The sequence below is a fragment of the Perna viridis genome, chromosome 2 (assembly GCF_037379345.1).
Source record: "Perna viridis isolate PV_CMFRI_1.1 ecotype Kerala chromosome 2, ASM3737934v1, whole genome shotgun sequence".
NCBI classification, from domain to species: domain Eukaryota; kingdom Metazoa; phylum Mollusca; class Bivalvia; order Mytilida; family Mytilidae; genus Perna; species Perna viridis.
The window spans coordinates 47874192-47894921 of NC_142446.1; the positions used below are offsets into that span (position 1 = coordinate 47874192).

Sequence of the window (20730 nt, forward strand, 5' to 3'; positions counted from 1 at the left end):
GAATGACCAAAGCAGGAGATTTCCGGAAATTCTTAACGAGGTCTTAAGTTCTTGGTGCGTTTCGATTAATCAGGTTCATACCCATTATTCCTATAGTGCTTTGATCCCCAAACCTACTCCAGGATCGCTAGAGATTTGTTTGACTTCTGGAACCATCCTTATTGATCCGAAAGAAACCCAAATTATTGCCATGCCAGCTTCACCCTATTATGGCCTATAAAACTGTATTTGTCATTCTGTGGTCAAATTTTCGTGCAAATGTGTTAAGCCATGTAGGAGTTGTTGCATTCTTTTCATGTTTTTTTTTTTTTTTTGCTATGGTAATGTCATTAATTTGAAAAATCTTTTCCTCCCACACTTGACCAATTAGAACGAATCTGTGTATGTTTTGTATGGTATTCAGCCTTGAAATGATCTGGGGAGTTTTTATCAGCTAAAAACATGGCTCTGTTACTAAAAATGAACATACAGCAGTTTTTCGAATATATATATCCATAACTGTTTGGTTAAGCAAAATTCTGATTAAGGGTAAAAGTATTCAGCTTGGTGAGATCTGTGTGGTCATAATTAAAGACTCATATTTTTGTGTAAATTTGTTAAGAACATTTTATGATTATTTTTGGGTTTTTCTTTTTTTACATTTTATGAAAGCTTGTGGTATTGCAAGTCTAATAAGACCAAAAATATCAAAATCAAACATGGGACTACAAAGAAATGGCCATTTTAATATCATGCCCCTCATTGATATTTTCCCTAAATGACTTAAAATGACAATTTTAGGTAACTTGTCATACAAGTTTGATATCTATAATAAGAAGTTGTAGAAATTAATATCATTGATCATTATAAAAAAGGACAGATTTCAACAATTAACATCATGCATATTTTATCACTGTGTGATGCTTAGTCTGTGCTGTATGACGATTTGAGTACTTTGAATATCCCAGGCAGTGACATTAGGTATTTCAGGGATGACGTCAAGTTATGAGTCAGTTTTACTAATAAAAATCTTGTTGTTATGTTGTTTTTTAAAATGTCTTGGACAATGCATCGCTTAAACTATAGCCTGATTACCAATATCACTACACGGATTTTATTCATTTCTCTGAAATATGCCATAATTTAGCTTAATGGTCTCACTAACCACTTCCAACGTTTCCTTTACTTTACATGTTGAAAGAGGACATTTTTAAAGTTCACTGTGAATTCCCAGGACAAATGACATCTTTAAGTTGCATACCATTGCTAAGCTTGGTCCATGCTCCCAGTTATTCATTTGCTTTTGTTACTTTCTATGTATGATTTTAGTTACTTCATGTTCTTTGTTGTGTATGTCTTTTTTCCATGTCTGGTCTTTGTCCCTAGATTACATTCTTTTGATTACTGCTATAACTTGGTTCCCTTGATTTTTCTTGTGAAACTCTTCTTTGTACTGTTGCTTTGAAATTGTTACATTTACCACAAATATAATAAATGTCTATGAAATTCAGGATGATTACCCTACTGGTGCACCCTGGTCCATGCTTCCCTTGATTACTCTTTTACAGAATTTATGACAATCAATTACCAAACTAATATTCACACATGATAAAACGATTTGATAATTACAATGTATATGTGAAACAACATATGATTTTCTTATGTGGCACTTTCGGCTGTGTATAGCAAGTCTGTATCACTAGCATTCAGTATTTATTTGTCTATATTTGTTTATATTTTTGCTTACAGGAAAGTTAAATTAAAAAAGAATAATGGGAAGAATAGGATTTGCTTTGTTTGGACTTGGAAATATGGGTAAGAAACAATCAATGATATTGATAGGTAAACTTTATACATTGTTTTTCTATTTTAAAATAAACACAGGGAATGAGCTAAAAGAGATTTTTTTAAGTCATATCAACAGTGTTTCTGTTTTTTTATTTTATATTGGTACATTTTGTTAAAGTTTTTAAAAGCATGAATTAAATTGATTGAATGAAAAAAAAAATATATGACATTTGTATTAAAATTAAATCTAAGGTTTTAAAATTTCAATAATGGGCTTTTAGTAGCATACATATCATATTGAAGACATTACGAAATTTTGTTTTTATCTAGTGATATCAAATACTCAGACTGCGAAATACTCTAGTACAATTTAAGTGCTCAGATACTGGTTTACATTTTAGATATCTTGATACAGTTCCTCAGTAAGTTTCCTTTGCAAAATGTCCCATTGTTTTACTAATTAAAATCAATTGTACAAAAAGTTCACACAACTAATTTGTAAAGGTGTTTGTATGCAGATCAACACTTACTTGGATCATTAACTGATAAGTAGCATTCACTGTTCTCTAAATAATGGTAAATTATCAATAAGTACATGTAAGTTCACTAAAAACATATGATTCAGATTGCATCTATTGAGTCATACTTCAATAAATTATCGATGGTTTTTTACGTGTCTCTTATTTAGTGAATAATCACACAAATAATACTTGCTGTGGTCAGTTACATCGTCTTTTGTAAAATTGACGAATTTTAGAGCAGTACACATACCAGAGTAGTAGTCTAGTCTTTGAATAATTTGTATGTCTTCCATTAAGATGTCAAGTGATTTCATTATGTTGCAGCTTAAGTGTATAGAAAGTATATCAAAAATATCTCATCCCAACAAAGATCAATATTTTTCACCACAAGTTGAAGAAATATCCAAGTACTCAAGTTTACTGAGTATCATGGTCGATTACCAGAGTATTGAACTTCAGATCTTTTGACATCCCTATTTATATATACTGTAATTACATTTAATGTGCATATCATAATATTACAATAATCTCATTGGATAATCGGTTTTACATATGATGTTTCATGCGTTGACTTTCCAATTATTTATATTCATCCACAATTAAGCGGACTACTTTTATTGATCATTGTGTATTGCATATTTTCAATTTATATCTAAAATTTTATAAGATTGAAATGTGAGAAACACATTAAATGTAATTATACGAATTAAATGTTTCATTTGAAAGTTTTGTGGGCATGTAAAAGTGTTGACAGGTTGCACATTATGGAATGCGTGCTTCATTGAAAATGTGCTATGGTCAACATTTTTATATGCCATTGAAACATAAAAAATGAAACATTCAGTCCTTAACTAATCCTATATTCAAACAAAAATTCTCTGATCGGAGAGAAAAATACAATATTAACACAAATTTGCTATACATTTGTATTATATTAAAGGCAGAATAATTTGTAAACAGATTGAAAACAATGCAAAGCCATAACCATGTATTCGTGGACATGAATGTCATAAATACCATACTGAACTCTCAGGGTTTCAGAATTAAAAACTACAAATTCATATTTATATTATATCCTTTATGGATACCTTGAAATCAAGCTGTCTAAACTTAATAACATTTGGGCTTTTTGGTTAGTTCAGACATGTTCTTCGTTAACCAAGGTTCAAAATTTAGATAAGTTTACCTAAATAGGTGTCATAGGTTTTTTGATAATTCAGGATTTGGTTTAGACAGATTTCATTGAATCAAATTTTCTGTCATTTTTTTTCTAGGGTTAGCTCATATAAAGAATATAATGCTATCACCTAGAGCCACAGTGAGTTGGATCATCAGGAATAGATTAGAAGATGCACAGAAGTTTGTTGCAGATTATAATCTAAATGCTAAATGTACAACACCAGATAGATTAAATGATGTATATAATGATCCCAGGTACACTTTTTTATTCAAGTATAGGTTTTGGAGATTTTTGTCCCATTCCTTTTGGAAAAAAGGGCTAAAAATGGGAAATTAGTATTCTCATTAGATTGATAGAAAAGTTTATTTTTATTCAATTTTTATCATTCAGGAGTTAATCTGTTCCCTTTGGTATTTTGTTTTAAAAAGTTACAGGGTAGGCTTATCTTTTTACTGTTTTGTAGTCAAAGGGGTACAAATTAAGAAATTAAAAGGGGTTAAAGGGGCCACACTCCTAAAAAAAAAAAAAATTTTTAGTCAGAATTTGAAATTATTTTTATTGGATTCCTTATAAAAATTCCTGCATGCATTTTTCAATCAGATTTCAGATATATGATAACTTATGGTTTTCATGTTATATGGGATCGAAGTAAAAAACAAATTTATAACAACAAAAAAATTCATTGGATTTCCTATAAAAATTCCTGTCTGCATTTTTCAATCAGATATCAGAACAAAAGTTGTCCTTTAGCCAAGTCAATTAACTGGCTATTTTAATCTCACTACCTACTTCAACGCAGGTAGGCCATCCTGCCACACTGAGTGGGAGAAGTGTGGCTGGACACCCTATCTGTGTTGTAGTAGGTAGTGAGATTAATTAATAGCCAGTTAACTGACTTTGCTAAGTCCACCACACTGGACAAATAAGTTTTGATATCATTTTCTTTGGTATATCATGGTTTTTCACGAAGTATGAAAAATCTCAACCAAGTACTATGTATCTGCATCTAGGTGACATTGTATGAGCAACTCTGTGGGTGTTTTTAGAAAAGCAGAGGAACCTTTCCCTACTGGTGCACCTGGTCCATGCTCCAAGTGTTTGGTGGAGTCTGAGTTGCTCATTTACTTTTGTTTCTTTCTTTGTGTTGTTTTGATTATTTTATGTTCATTGTTGTTAGTCTGTTTTTCTTATCTGTATTATTTTCTGATTTCTGCAGCCCTGTGCAGGTCCGGATGTCAAAAGAATAGGCCTGCAGCAGTGCTAAGCTTGTCGTAAAAGGTGACTAAACAGTGCTCAGAACTTTAGTCGGGGGTTAGGGCGCTCTGCCCACAGAGCAACTGGGTTGTGTGCCCCAGGTGGTGGAATGGGGTACCCCTGGCGTGTTACATGGGGTTGTCAAGCTATTACACTGAAAACCTGACCACAAACCATACTGGGCACCGCCACAGGAGGCTAAATTACCTGACCCTACTGATCCCTCCTTTTTCTAGTGGATATCAAAATTTGTCCACCCTATTATCCTTGTGTCCCATCCCTTTCTTAATCACATCATCATTATTTCATGTTCATTTTAACATCCATTTCATGTTCATCGCCTGAATAAAGCTGAAATATTGCTGCTCGGGCGTTTAACCCCAATAATCAATCAATCAATCTGATTTCTGCTTGTATCTTTGTTTCCTCATAAATTGCTGTCTACCGCACTTAAAGTTGTTCAAGGAGGTCCAACTCAGTTTTAAATTTGGAAAAATATGATTGTTGTTTCTTTGTTTTTCAATGAAAGATCAGTTTTGTTCTTGTCTTCTTTATTCCTGGGAATAAAGTATAATTTTAATTCGTCTGTATTTGTCTGAAACTCTATGGTATAATGCCATAGCCCCATCCATTTGTCCCTATGTTGTAGGAAAACTTAATAACATAAATACTGACAGTTTGAGAAAAAAAAGAGTTATGTTTGTCATTGTAAAAGGAAACTTACGGACCCTTTCTTTTTTTATATACACTGTAATTTATAAACTTTTGGTTTTACATTTTGTTAATCTTAAACTTCAAAACAGATGGATGGATAAGTGTTTATGTCCTTTAGTACAACAATTTATATCAAAATTATTCTAAATTTAGACTCATTTCATCTTTAACAGTTTTTCCAAAATCATTAATAGTTTTTTTAGATGTGTAAATCTTCTTTACTATATTTCAGTGTTGATGCAGTTTTAATTTGTTCTCCAACTTCTACTCATGAGCCAATCATAAAGGATTCACTTCAAGCTGGTATGTATAAAGTATAATGTCTATTATTTTATTTATATCAGTTTTGAAAACAAGAAATTCCAAATCCCTCCCAAATGTGTTAAATTATGATTCTTATTCAAATACACCTTTGGGAATTAGAAATAGGTGTTTTCATCACAGGATTTTTATACCCCCTATACACAAAGTTTGCTGAATGGATTTTGATGAAAATCAAGTTTTACTTGTTAAAACCTTGCAAGCAAAACTCCTCCTAAAACCGTTCAATAGGTATTGATGAAAATTTATAGGAAGGCTGGGCATCATTTATTGGTGTGCATGAGAATAGTTGCCTTCAGATCACCGCAAATAGAATCACCAACTTAAGGATAAAACATAATGTAATTTAGCTGGAAGCTGGGAATGTCTTCTTCACGAGATTGCCCACAATACTTCTACCAGTAATTTAAAATGAATAAACAATGCAAAATCAGTGACAACTGTAAACAGCTATGAAGGGTAATAACAAAACTACTGAACTTATAGAATATAAACAGTAGTCAAAAAGAATATTCTAAAGGAAAATCTCTAATATATGGCAATATCAGGGTAAAAACCGGAAAGTTTGAAACCACTTCAATGGTCCTAACTTGGCACAGGCATTTCAAAATGAGAGGTGGTTTAAACCAGGTTTTATAGCTATGTTTCAGATTACACAAGTATATAAACCATAGAAATGAACCAAGTGATAAGTCCATCACATCACATTTACACCTATTTTTAGAGATGTTTATCAGCAAGTACAACTTTTATTTATAGTATGGACCATTCCTACAATGAATCTACACGTATTGCAAGCTCTTGTCATAAATCAAATTAATTTCTTGATTTTGGTTTTGTTGGTATATGTTGTTCCTATAATACTAAAACATTCATGTCTAGATAACAATTATCATCAGTTATGTTGGAAATTGGATGGATGGGTAGATGGTGAGATGTTCTTTTGGTGAGAAAAACAACTGTTCCATCTGCACCATGAAAGCTGATTTATTCTATGGGTCATAGTTTTCCATTCCTTGTTTGTCTACCCTGGACTTGACTTTTTATGAGCAACTTGGCGGGGTTTCTAGAAAAGCAGATGATGCTTACCCTACCGGTGCACTTGGTCCATGCTCCCAGTTTTGAGTGGAATCCGAGTTGCTCATGTACTTTTGTTACTTGTATGATTTTAGTTACTTTATGTTCTTTGTTGTGTATGTCTGTTTTCCATGTCTGGTCTTTGTCCCTGGATTGCATTCTGTTGATTACTGCTATAACCTTGGTTCCCTTGATTACTCTTTGACAACATGAACATTAAAATAATGGATTTTCAATTGACCAGCTTCCCTTTCCACCATTAGTTTACATTGTGGACTTCAAAAAGTGATCGGTTTAGTTTTGCTTTATTCTGTGTTCAATTTAGACCGGTTTCACTGTAACAACATATGTCTGTGTTGTTGTTAGGTTGATGAGCGTTTGAAATACAAATGTATGTACTTATAGATGTTCTATTTATAGATAAGGCAGTGTTTTGTGAGAAACCCATCACAGATAATCTGAAGACAACTGAGGACTGCTACAATATTGCTGCTTCTAAAAATCGACCATTATTTAATGCACTTCACAGGTGATACATTGAATAAAATATGAAATAATGTATTTAGGTGAAAAAAGGCCATGTGAGGTATTGCCATCTCTATTTGTTCGTCGCCTGTCGTCATCATCTGTTAACTTTTTGAAACGTCTTCTCCTCTGAAACTATTAGACAGAATGTAACCAAACTTTGCATGAATGTTTCTTATGATATTTTTTTTTTTAAATCCTTGTGTGGGGATTTTTGATCTGGCAAAAAATATATATCAGCCATTAATAAAAATAGACCATAGGCGTCAAATTGCAGGATTTTGAAAATAACTCAATAGCAGTTGGGTTTAGCTAAAATAGGACTGGTGTTAAATTGTTCAGCATGATAGGATAGACCTGTGCCACCATTTTTAGAAAGATCCGTTGACAAATGAATGAGTTATGGGTCCTGAAATGGATTTTTTTCCCCAATTTTACATTTCCAACTTTCAAAATCTTCTCCTCTGAAACTACCAGATGGATTGAAACAAAACCTAGCATGAATGTTATGTAGAATGCCCTTAACAATCTGTGCATTGGAATTTTTGATCTGGCAAAAAGCATGCTGACTGTTACTAAAAATAGACCGTAGGCATCTAATTGCAGAATTATTCAAAAGCAGTTGGGTTTTGCTTAAATATGGCAGGGAGTGAAATTGTTCAGCATAATGAGATGGACCCAAGTCAAAATTTTCAGGAAGTTTCATTGATGAATGAATGAGTTAAGGGTCCTGAAATGGATTATTTTCCCGAATTTTACATTTTCAACTTTGAAAATCTATTCTGAAGCAACTGGAAAGATTAAAATAAAACTCAGCATAAATGTTATATAGAATATCTTTAACAATCTGTGCATTGAGATTTTTAATGTTGCGGAAAACATGACTGCTGTTACTAAAAATAAACCATAGAGGTCAAATTGCAGAATTTTGCAAATAACTCAAAAACAGTGGGGTTTAGCTAGATCTGGCAGATGTTAAATTGTTCAGCATGATGAATTTGACCTATGCTGAAATTTTCAGGAAGATAGGTTGACAGATGAATGAGTAATTCATCCTGAAATGGATTTTTTCCCAAATTTTACATTTTCAACTTTGAAAATCTTCTCCTCTGAGACTACTGGTAGGATGGAATGTAACAAACATGGTATGAATGCTTGATAGGATGTCCTTACCAATCTGTGTGAGAAGATTTTTCATCTGTCGAAAAACATGGTTCCCATTACTAAAAATTGAGGAGTTGTGGAAATTACTACAAACAATGGGTATAGCAAAGTTTTCACAGGATAAAATTGTTTAACATGGTAAGACGGACCTATGCCGAATTTTTCATGAAGATCTGTTGATTGATGTTTGAGCTTTTGCTCTTGAAGAGTCAAAAAATGACTGAGAGATTTATTTTGTAATATGAAAACCTTGTGGATAATTAAGTGCCTGGTAAGGTCAAAAGTCCAGCTTTAGAAAGCTTAAAATACTATTTTTTACCAAGTGAGCCATTCAGGCTCTCTAGAGCCTCTAGTTATTCATATGAAGTAATGTATTACTGGAAGTTAGCATATAAAAATGTATTGAAGCAAAATAAAGAGATATGAAGTAAGGTAAGCACAGAATTGCATGATTTATATGTAACAGAAACAGACATCAATAGAACTTTTTAGTATACACCAAGCTAAAAATGTTTTTAACTTTGGCATTTTTATACAAAAATTTATTGATATTTGGTATATTTGTGATCTGTCAATTTAGCACCTTATCTATTGGTAGGCTTACTTTTGGTTCAAGCTGTACTTCATCAAGAAAAAGAGGGGAATTTATTTGAGTTATTCACGAGGTAAAAAAAAAAACCAAAAACTTAAAAAACTAGGGTTTTGTTTTGCTTTAATTGTGTTTTTGTTAATGAATCACATACTTTTAGCTTCATTTACTACTTTTTTATGAAGGAGATTTGATCCAGACTTTTACAATGTGTACTCTCAGATTCGTGAGAATAAGATGGGAAATCTGAGATTAATCAAAACTACCAGTAGAGACTTAGAGGCTCCTCCTGTATCTTATATAAAAACTTCTGGTGAGATATTAAAACTTATAATTTTTTAGATGAAATGTAAGAGAAATGTGAAGTTAAAACAAAAAAAAAACAACTTGCATTTGATATTAAAAGTATGGCGTTATTTGAATATACTGCTTGATAAGTATCACACCTTTCACTTAAAATGCCCTTTTCATCAGAGATTTTGACCAGCACTTATTTCTGATTTCAAATGTCAAGGTCATAGTGAGATTACATTTTGATATGCCATAATTATTGTCGACTAGCTGGATGGTCAATGCTTTATCCCAGATATGACCATGCAATTTTTAGCTCACCTGGCCTGAAAGGCCATGTGAGCTTTTGTCATCACCTGGTGTCTGTTGGCATCATCTTTTCTTTAAAAATCTTCTCCTCTGAAATTATTGAATAGAATTTGATGAAACTTTGTTACAATCATTCTGGACATGTCTACTAACAAAATTTTATCCATTATGGTCCCTCACCAAAAAACATGGCTGTTTTTACTGAAAATAATAAATAGGGTTATCACCACATATGTTTGTTAACATCTCAGAAACAGTAACAGATAGAGGAAATCTGAGACATCTTAGGCACTTTCACTTGAAGAGATTAATATTCCAGAATAATTTTCTTAATTTGAAGATAATCAATTTACTGACTTTGGAGTTATTGTCTTTTTATGCTGATTTTACCTTTTTTCTGGCATTTTTTTTTTTGGTCATTTTTTAAAAAATGAAACAGCTAGCTGCACATTTCTAACTGTATTATTAATATAAACAAGATCTATCAATGGTGCAAATTTCAGAAAATAAATATTGCCCCTTCTTGGAGTTGTGGCACTTGAAAGTGTCATTTTTGACTATTTTTAAGTTTTGCATGTTATTAAGTAAACAATAGCAAATTGATGTTAAATGTGAATTGATCAAATGTTCAGTATTAAATTATTTCAGTTTCTATTTTTTGTGCAAATTTCAGAAAAATCTGTTGCCCCTTCTTTGAGTTATGGTCCATGAAAGTGTCATTGTTTATATTTTTATCAGTTTTTGCCTATTAATTTTAGAACAAAAGCATATTGATGATTAGCATAAAGTGATAAAATGTTTAGTAATTCAATATCTATTTTTTGGGCAAATTTCAAAAATATCTGTTGACACTTCTTGGAGTTATAGCCCATGAATGTGTCATTTTTCATGTTTTTTTTTTTATCAGTTTTGCTTATTATTTAGAAAAAACAATAGCAAAATGATGAGTAGTATAAAGTGATAAAATGTTCAATTACTCAGTATCTTTTTGTTTTTTTTTTGCACATTTCAGAAATATATGTTGACACTTCTTGGATTTATGGCCCAGAGAGTGTCATTTTTGACCATTTTCACAGTGTTTTGCCATTGTTAACAAAACTATAGCAGAATGTAAATTATAAAAAATTTCAAGTATTTAAAGATCTATGATTGGTACAAATTTTGGATAAATCTTCTGCTTTCATTTTTGAAAGACTTTTTTTACTTTTAGCTTGTTATTCAGTTAACAGAACGATAAATGTTAATAGCAAAAATGTTCAGTATCATGACAAATTTCATCTCTACAAATTTGGTTAAAGGCATTTGACCATTTTAAGTTTGTGCTTGTATTCAACTTTTTAAAGCTGATAAATCAGGTTAGATTGAAAGCCTCTTGTTAAATTTTGAGCATGTTTCATCATATCATTTTAACACAAAAATTGATTTCAAATGATTTACATTAATTTGTTTTCATACTTATAACTTGGGTATTTCAGGTGGAATTTTAAATGATTCTACAATACATGACCTTGACCTGTCCTTGTGGTTGTCAGGGTCAATTCCAAAGACAGTATATGTCCAGGGCACAGCCTTTGATCCAGAGATTGGTAAATGTAATGATATGGACCAAGTCATTGTCACCATTAAATTTGAAAATGGTGTTATTGCTTGCTTAGAAAATGGTAGAGTGTCTGGGTTTGGATATGACCAAAGACTTGAGGTAAACAATAATGTACAATAAATATGTCTGTTTCTTGTTTAGAAATCATTTTCGTAATTCATTAAGAGGGTATCCCCAAAAGACCCAGGCAGTGGGTAGCACATGTGGAACTGTTTCCAGAATGTATCATCCATTAAAGATTACATGCTCACATTTTGAAAAAAAACACTGGTTGGCAATTTACTGTTGTGGTAAGAATAAAATAGATTTTATGGAAAAAAACTAGAAATTAAAATAATGTGAAATAACTCCTTGACCTGTTCATTATTTAGTTGATTTGTTTGGGAATTTTGAAAATATATTAAGTCTTCCATTTTTTGATAAAAAAATCTCTCTAACATTGTGTTATGTTTGACATTACATTAGAAAAAAAAATGATGGGATAAATTTTTTTCTGTGCTAGCCATATTATGGAAACTGTGTGGTTTCTACCTGGACTGTCTCTTAAAAGGTTTCTAGTATTCCATAATTTAATTTTTAACTTTAAAAAGAACAAGTACATGTTAGTTCCAAAGTTACGGTAAGCTTGTAAAATTATTACCTTACTGATTGATTACTCTGTTGTTGTCATTAGACTTAGAAAATTTGACTTCAGTTATTCTCTGCAAAGAAAAATATCTAGTTGCTGACATACAGACAGTCTGCTAAATTAAATTAAGAAGTGGTACAAAGAAATGAACTTTTTTGACATAGATGTAGGAATTTCTAAATCTAAGGCTCCATACCACCAAAGGAAAACTGGGATTGATTTTTGGGGTTTAGACTTGAATTTTGTAGAAATAAGGGGCCAAAAAGAATGTGTGAAGAGCATTTTCCTAATGTCCAAATAACAACTTAAATAAAAGTGACTTGTATAATTTTTATTACAAGTTGCCGTACCACAGAAGAAAAACTGGGATTGATTTTTGGGGATGTGACTTGAGCCAAGTAAGAATAAGGGGTCACAGAGGGATCAGAAACAAGTATTTTTTTCTGATTTCTTGACGATAACATGGGTGAAAGGGAATGGATTGCTTTCAAATTGTACAAGGTGCTATGTCCCCAGAGGAAGTTAGGGATTGATTTTTCAGGTTTTGACTGGAACCATTTTGAAATAATGGCCAAAAAGTGACCACTTCGGTTCTGGTCAAATTCTTATCTTGTGTCAAATATCTAATTGTAATCAAAATTCGTAGCTGTGTCAAGTTTGAATGGTGTGTCTATATTTGCTCCAACTGTCCAGGATTTGAACTCTGCGGTCATATCAAGCTGCACCATGCAAACCATTTTTTAAAAATATACATCTATCATGGATATATACTTGACAAGAATAGAAAAAGGAACAAGTGTGGTGAAATGCACCATAACCTTTATAAAAAAACATTAAATACTTACAGAAATCACCAAAAGGTCTTCACTTAAGAAGGTAGACCTTGGGTAAGGGACATAACTCTTGAAATCAGTGATATGTTTGTATCATAATATATCACCAGAGCTTATCAAGCTTTCAATTGAAACAGAATTAAATCAGTCCAAGTTACTTTGATGCTTACACGAGATTGATGAAAAGCTGAATACAAACATTCCAATGATTTGTAAGAGTTGTGTCCCTTATCCTAGGTCTACCTCCTGAACAAGTGTAAGCACATCTTTTAGTAAACTCAGAAAGGCCCCAAAAACAAAAGTTATAAAATCAAAAGTAACAGAACAATGACACTTCTAAATAAACTAAAAAGTCAAATAATGACACAAAGACATATAAATGACAAACATCACCTGACTGTAGACAGGCACATGTCTGCTGTGGGGTTAAACAAGTTTTAGTTAAAGAAGTAATTTATTATTATAGGCATTATTTGACAAAGGGATGTTGTCTGTTGACAATCGATCACCAAGTTTAACAACAGCTTACACACTACAGTCTATATCTACTGGACCAATAGATACACACTTTACAACACGATATCCTCAAGCTTATGCTAATGAATTGGAACATTTCCTCGATGTAATGGAAGGTATGACATATTTAATACAGTGATGAATTCATAGGAGGTGCATTCAGTGCTTAATTTTTGAGATACAATTTGTTTTATTTTTTGACAAATTATACTCATATATGTGCAGTGGTGTATCCAGAAGAAATTTCCATAAAGGGGGGTAGGTGGTTTAGTGATTTTTTTTTAGATTATTAACCTAACTTTTATTAAGGTAAGTTGGGTCAGGCCCCCCTTAGATCATCCTATGCAGTGAATAAAAGTACATTTGTCCTAATTTGTTATCAACACCTCTGTAATCACAGTAAAACCTGTCTGAACTGTTATCATACACCTCTTTAATCACAGGAAGACCTGTCTGAACTGTTATTGTACATCTGAGTAATCACAGTAAAACCTTTCTGAACTGTTATCGTACACCTCTTAAATCACAGGAAGACCTTTCTGAACTGTTATCGTACACCTCTGTAATCACAGTAAAACCTTTCTGAACTGTTATCTTACACCTCTGTAATCACAGTAAAACCTTTCTGAACTGTTATCTTACACCTCTGTAATCACAGTAAAACCTTTCTGAACTGTTATCTTACACCTCTGTAATCACAGTAAAACCTTTCTGAACTTTTATCGTACACCTCTGTTATCACAGTAAAACCAGTCTGAACTGTTATCAACACCTCTGTAATCACAGGAAGACCTGTCTGAACTGTTATCGTACATCTCTGTAATCACAGTAAAACCTGTCTGAACTGTAACTACATAAACCTGATATTTATTAAAAACAATTGTATCCTGGAGTTTTGTCCTGTCAGTCTGTATGCATAGTAAATTTTAGTAAACCAGTCAGCCAAGACTTAACAAATCTTTGGTGTGTCTAGTAGTTTTGTATTGGTTTCTTTTGGCTAATGAGCCTGGCATTACACATGGGACTTACATGGCAAACACCTTCAACCTAATCAGTTAGATCAGTCATAAAAAGAAATAAAAAGGAGAGAACTGGAGCATTGATTGTGAATTTGTCAATTCCTCAAGTAATAATGCTAGATGGAACATAATTTAGTAATGATTTTATTGTGTCTGTTGGAAGTTTTGTGATTTATATAGCTTAATTTAAAACATGTTTAGCATGTATTGTATAAAACCTCAACACTTCATACAAAGTAAAATTACATACAAACTACAACTTTTTCTCTTAAAGCATTCTAAAAAAAATGCTAATTTTTTTTTCTAGGTAAAAGTGAGATGAGAGTGAAGAAAGGAGACACTGTTAAAGTAATGAAATTAGTGAGAGCTTGTCTGAGATCTGTACAGAGTCAGGGACCAGTTGGTTTTGATGAATAATGACAGTGTAAATTAGGTCTAACTCTTTAGCAGCTGATACCATTTCAAACTTTTTTTAAGCAATATAAATTTCTTCATCAATCTTGGGTATTGTGGCACATCTAGTCTATAACTAAAATAATTTATTTTTTTTTAAATTTCATAATTTTTGCTTTTTAATACTAATGAAATCCACTTAAATGAATGTTATGGATACCTGAAGTAATGCCAAGGAGACATTTTTTTATGAAAATGTTAACTTAGAGAGTTGTAAAGGGCATAGATGTTTCTGTTTTTTTTTTATTCAGAGATCGTTGTTTTGTGCTTGTAAATGTGCATAAATGTTTCTTGTTCTTAGTTCTAATTAAGATGCATACATGTAGTGGTAAACAACTGCATAAAACGGTTGGTTGTAAATAACCGCAATATTTCACGAAACAATTGGGTTTAAGTGTTTTTTTTTCAGTTCCTTTTCATAAAAAATCTTAAGTGTAAAATTAGTGGTAAGTTATGACGTCACCATACTTTGATTTACTATGATGTCATAACTTACCACTAATTTTACCCTTACGATTTTTTGTGAAAAGGACCACAGTATTGCAATTTAACTCTTACTGTGTTCCTAATCTAAATGATATATTACACTTGATTACATTTTTTTCTACTAAGATATATTTACGTCAAAAAAGTTTTTTTAACCCAGCTTCATGAGTGATTAATTTTTTTTTGGTCAAAAATATCAAAAATATAAATTGTAGGGATTCTTTGACATTTTATTAATGAAAGATGAACCCTTGAAATTTAAATTTTTTCCACCAAAATAGTACTGTGTTTTTATCATAATTCATCATAATGTTAGAAACATATTTAATAAATACCGAAATACTTGTTTTATATTGGAATGGTTTACTGACTGACTATAAAAAATTATCATCTATCATATATAAGGTAATGTTTGCTCTGCATCCCAGAAATCTGAATAACTTTAAGTGGATATCATTTGCCAAGTCCATCCTAATCGAGGTAGGATTTACTTTTATTTGGAATGATCAAAAATGTATGGATAGAAATGTATTGAAAACCATTGTTGAACGACAGTTAAAAGATCAGTTTATTCAATCATGGTTCTCCAATGCTAATGACTCTTCAAGAGGCGAATTATTTTGAATTCAAAAAAGAATTTAAGCTAAAATCATACTTGTTAAAACTTAAAGTAGGTGAAACACACCAAATTGCCAAACTGAGATGCTCCAATTTAAAAAAAAATGTCTGAAACATGTAGACGGTCTAAGATACCAAAAGGTCAAAGAATATGTCATCTTTTTGGGCAGGGAATCGGAAATGAATTCCATTATTTCTTTTTGTATAAACATGAAAGGATCAAAGAAATTTGAGATAAATGTTTACCAAAATATCATACTATAAATCCGCAGATGTATAAATTAAAAAGGCTTCTTGAATTTTGTCATAAAGAACTGTACATTAATTTGGCATCATTTATTAGAAATCTTGCTAAATTGCTGTGAAAACCAACTTTTCACACGTTAGATACTTTACATCTTGATTCTGTGTTGTGCATTATTTTTATGTTTTGTAATTATTATATGTATTGTTGTTGATTTGTATGATATGATAATGTCCTCTTGCACACCTATTGTGTCTGAGGTTATCAATAAATTTGTCTTGAGTTAAACATTGTCATATCTATAAATAACGTGGAAATTTTACGATATAATAATTGTACTTGATTTATAGTTAATCTTCTAATTGGCTTAGTCTTTTTTGGGCAACATGGGTCATTTTGTGTCAACTAGTTTTGGTGACATCATTAATGTCGTTTGGTCCATAGTCTGTGATTCAAATAATTCCAGACTAAATAAAGTTTTGATAAAGGACTTGAATTTATTGGAAATTAAGTGGTAAAGATTTTCTTTAAATTTTTACCAATTTAAGATTGCAAAAACATTTTGACAATTTACACTTGTTAATAAACTGCTTCGTGGTTAATGAAACGTAAACTGCTTCAAATTTGTTTATATTACATAACTTGGTCAAAAATGTTTAAAAATTGATCCTTAAATATGTTGGTACAGAATAGAGTTTTTGTTACCCAAAACTTGTTTATATTACTTTTTGTACAGGTTTGTATAAGAATCATGGAAAAAGTCCCCACTTTTGATTGATATTTCCACTTGAATTTTGTAAAATAGAGCTTCAGCAAATGCATTGTTTCATGGTATCTCCTTCAATTATGTACATTTCAGATTCAACTGTTTTGTTCATATTTTGTTGGATTGTTAGTTACCATTTGTAGATCATATTGCACCACCATTTTGTTTCCACAAATTTTACAGGGGATACTGAACTTTTGCCTTGCAACTTTTTTTTGCAGCGGCAGGGGACGTTTGGCTAGGAGTTGCTTGTTATTAGTATAGATAAAATTCTTTAGATTTTGACGAGCATATATGGTAGAGTATATATGGTAGAGTATATATGGAAATAGGTTTTTTTTTTCCTGTAGTGAAAATATATGTAGATTTTTATGCCAGTACTTTCATGCATAAACTTGCAAATTAAAGCAAAGATGGATCCAAGGGAGGATCTGGGTCCATCTTTATGCTTAAAAAATTAGGGTTACCCATATCATATAGAAAAACTGAAAATCACTGAAGTGACCCCTTCTTTGGCCAATCATCGGGCCCTTATTTTGCAATTTTGGGATCTGCTGCTGCAAAGCAAATGTAAAGATTATTTAGCCAGGGTTTCCTCTTTTTTACATGCCTATATAAATCCAATTTACTTTGGTGTTTGGTGTTTTATGATTGAATTGAAATGGCCATATCCTTGATTTGTACAATGTTTATGCAAGATTTAGACAAAAAATTATTCAATATATATAAGCAATCATTTACATTTTGTCATAGTTATATAAGAATATTGATGGTGATTTTAAATAGATTTTGTTAATTTTTTATAATGATTTACAAATTGTTAATTTTATTTTACAATCATTTTTATTGTTACAAATATTAATAGATTTACAACAATAAATTTTATTTTAAAATTATTAATATTGTTCTTATTTTTTTTTGTTTTTATACCCCTACACTGTAGTATATGTGGCGTTAACTGATTTATCTGTGTCAGTCATACTGTAATTCTCAGCTGCTGTTTATCATAGGCTGTCAATATTTTATGGAAAGCTTCATATGCATATACTGTATCATGGGATACTGTTTCATATTAGTATGACATATACTTCCTGTTTGCTGATAAAAACATGAATTTTCATTATATTGTGATAAAAAGCAGGGGTATTACTACTGAGCCATCACCACTGATTTCTTTCTCTTTTTTTTACAAGAGCTTGTTTTGTTGTAGAAAGTTTCTTAATACCTGCCTCACCCTTCACTGTTAGTCTGTCCAACAACTGCATTTGGAAGAAAGAAATGGATTTTTTTTTTTTAAGTTTAGATTCAAATATATACTATGAATGTTTTTCATAGAAAATGAAACAATTATTTACAAGGGCCCTGCTTCTACCATCACATTTGTTTTTGAATAACACTACAACAATAAAGTTGAAAAGATAGCACTTTCTGTAACCTTTCTCCTGAACGATTTCATTTGCCTGTCTCAACACAAATTTTTTACAAAACTTGATTTTTATGTGTGAAAATGCCTAACTGATCTCTTGATAAAGCTCAGGTGCACATCATGACTTGAAAGAGCTATCTCAGAAGAAAAGTCACTGATGTTTTTACACAGTTGGCACATTAGCCAATAAAAAATGTTACTTAAATCATCCAATGACCTGTCACTTAAGCTTATGTGCAAAATTTGAAAAGCTTTGATTAAAATCCACTTAACAATAGCTGAATGTATCAATCATAAAAAGTTCCGCAAAAAATGTAAGTTAACTACAAATCTAACTTTATCTACACCCAGGCAATGAAAGAGCAATTGTTACCAAGATTATCCAGGTGGGACATTATTTCATATAGATTTCTTATGAAGAAACGCTTCTGTTACTAGTGATTCATGAAAATCCTGCTCAATGTGTCAGACTAGTAAATTGTACAAAAGCAAATGTTTGATTGATCAAATGATCTTGTCCTGAAATGTTTGAAATGTAAAAAGTCAATCAATCATTACTAGACAAAGCTTTAACCATGAACCAGTAATACAGTTTTTAAAGCAATCATTTTCTCTTATTGCGGTCACAAGGTTGACTTTAATACATGTGCTGTTCAAGAGTAATCAGGGGAACCAAGATTGTAGCAGAATTCTAAAGAATGTAATCCAGGGACAAAGACCAGACATGGAAAACAGATATAAATACAACGAAGATCATGAATAACCAAAATAATATGTACAAAGTAACAAAAGTAAATGAGCAACTCGGATTCCACTAAAAACTGGGAGCATGGACCAGGTGCACCAGTAGGGTAAACATCCTCTGTTTTTCTAGAAACACTGGCCAAGTTGCTCATACAAAGTAAAGTCTAGGGTTGACGAAATGTGAACTAAGTTACCTCCCCTTCAAATGAATAAAAAATAAAACATTTTCTTAATATTTAGTCCTAATTTCTGACAGCATTAAATTTTTTAGAAGGAAAAGCTTTTGAATATATAAAATACTTATTCTGGGTTTTTTATGGTTAACATATGACTAAATTAGCATTTGATAAAGTAATAAAACACTTTAGAATTGGCATCTGAAACATTAATATATTATAACATAAAATTCTTGTTAGCCTGATTTCAAATTTGGTATTATTTCTTGCATGCCTCACATCAAAGACTGTGAGTTCAACTAATAAAATGAAAAATGTTTGCAATATAAAAGAACATAAAATTTGAAAGTAAAATGAAAAACATACATAATATGAATAGATGTAATGGTGAGATTTCAGTGCTAAGAATGTGTATTATTAACCATGTGCAACAAAACCAGTTATCATGCCGTGAATATCATATACATAATAAAACAACAGTTTTACAGAATTTCAGGGAAGGGCTTGAAAGAATTTTGAAAATAAATGTTTTGACTAGGTCCTTCTCGAAAATAAATATTTTTATTTTGAAGATCAGAGAAAAATATATTTTGGTCTTTTCAAATCACTCTGATCTGAAAACTTTGTTTAACATGCTAAAAGGGAAAGAGTAATCAAGGGAACCAAGGTTCTAGTGGAAATCAAAAGAAAGTAATCCAGGGACAAAGACCAAACATGGAAAACAGACATACACAACAAAGAACATAAAGTAACTAAAATGATACATACAATGTAACAAAAGCAAATGAGAAAGAAAATGATTTGATGTATCCATGTACGTGAAAATTAAATATTTTAACTGTTTATGATGAAAATTAAGATTTTAATCTGAAGATATCATCCAAGCCCACCAATATCAAATGGTCATCCTATTACATGTTTTTAAATAATTATCTTAAATGTCAAAAAGGCAGCATTAAAACTTATGAAACCCCCACATGAACAGTTTCAAAGGTTAACAGGTATGCTACCACTATAGTCATTGTAAGGAAACAAAAAAATTACCAACGATGCAACTGAAGATGCTGACAAGGACAACAGCAATGATGACATCATCATAACATAATACAACTGTAATTTTTTGCTGTCATAAAAAATATATTAGTTTATTGTTTGCATCTATGTTGGTGTGTTATGTGTTTAAGATGTATGCAGTGTTTATAAATGTGTTAATGGTTTAGTAGTAGTCTTTATAAATGTGACCGATACAAGTTAAAAACCCATCCAATTCATTTTTTGATATTTCTAATTCAGAAACAGTCTGGTTTCAGAAAGTTAGTCATTTGTTTGTTGCACTTCAGAGTAAATTTGCACTAAGTAAGAGTTATCTCTCTTGATTTGGTTGATAGAGAGTTGGATGAATGTATGGTTGATTTGTTCCGAAATACAGATCTGTAGTTTAAAAAAAAAATACTGTGTATGTTAATCAAAGGAGTATCTGCACTTTGAATTACCTCTAACATTGTGTCT

The 20730-nt window shown here is 31.4% G+C and overlaps 1 protein-coding gene across 2 annotated transcripts; it reads left to right on the forward strand.

Moving 5' to 3' along the window:
• The first annotated feature begins 17 nt into the window (after positions 1-17).
• On the forward strand, positions 18-17771 carry LOC148625463 (uncharacterized). Of its 2 annotated transcripts, none has more exons than XM_088569027.1 (9): positions 18-73; positions 1729-1794; positions 3563-3722; positions 5669-5739; positions 7255-7363; positions 9298-9425; positions 11188-11411; positions 13240-13405; positions 14616-17771. In XM_088569027.1, exons 2-9 carry the CDS (start codon positions 1752-1754, stop codon positions 14723-14725), a joined length of 1011 nt encoding a protein of 336 aa, XP_088425153.1. In that variant the 5' UTR covers positions 18-73; positions 1729-1751; the 3' UTR covers positions 14726-17771. The 2 variants fall into 2 exon arrangements, with proteins under 2 accessions (XP_088425153.1, XP_088425152.1); XM_088569026.1 differs by having other exon boundaries at positions 18-54.
• The last annotated feature ends 2959 nt before the right edge of the window (positions 17772-20730 follow it).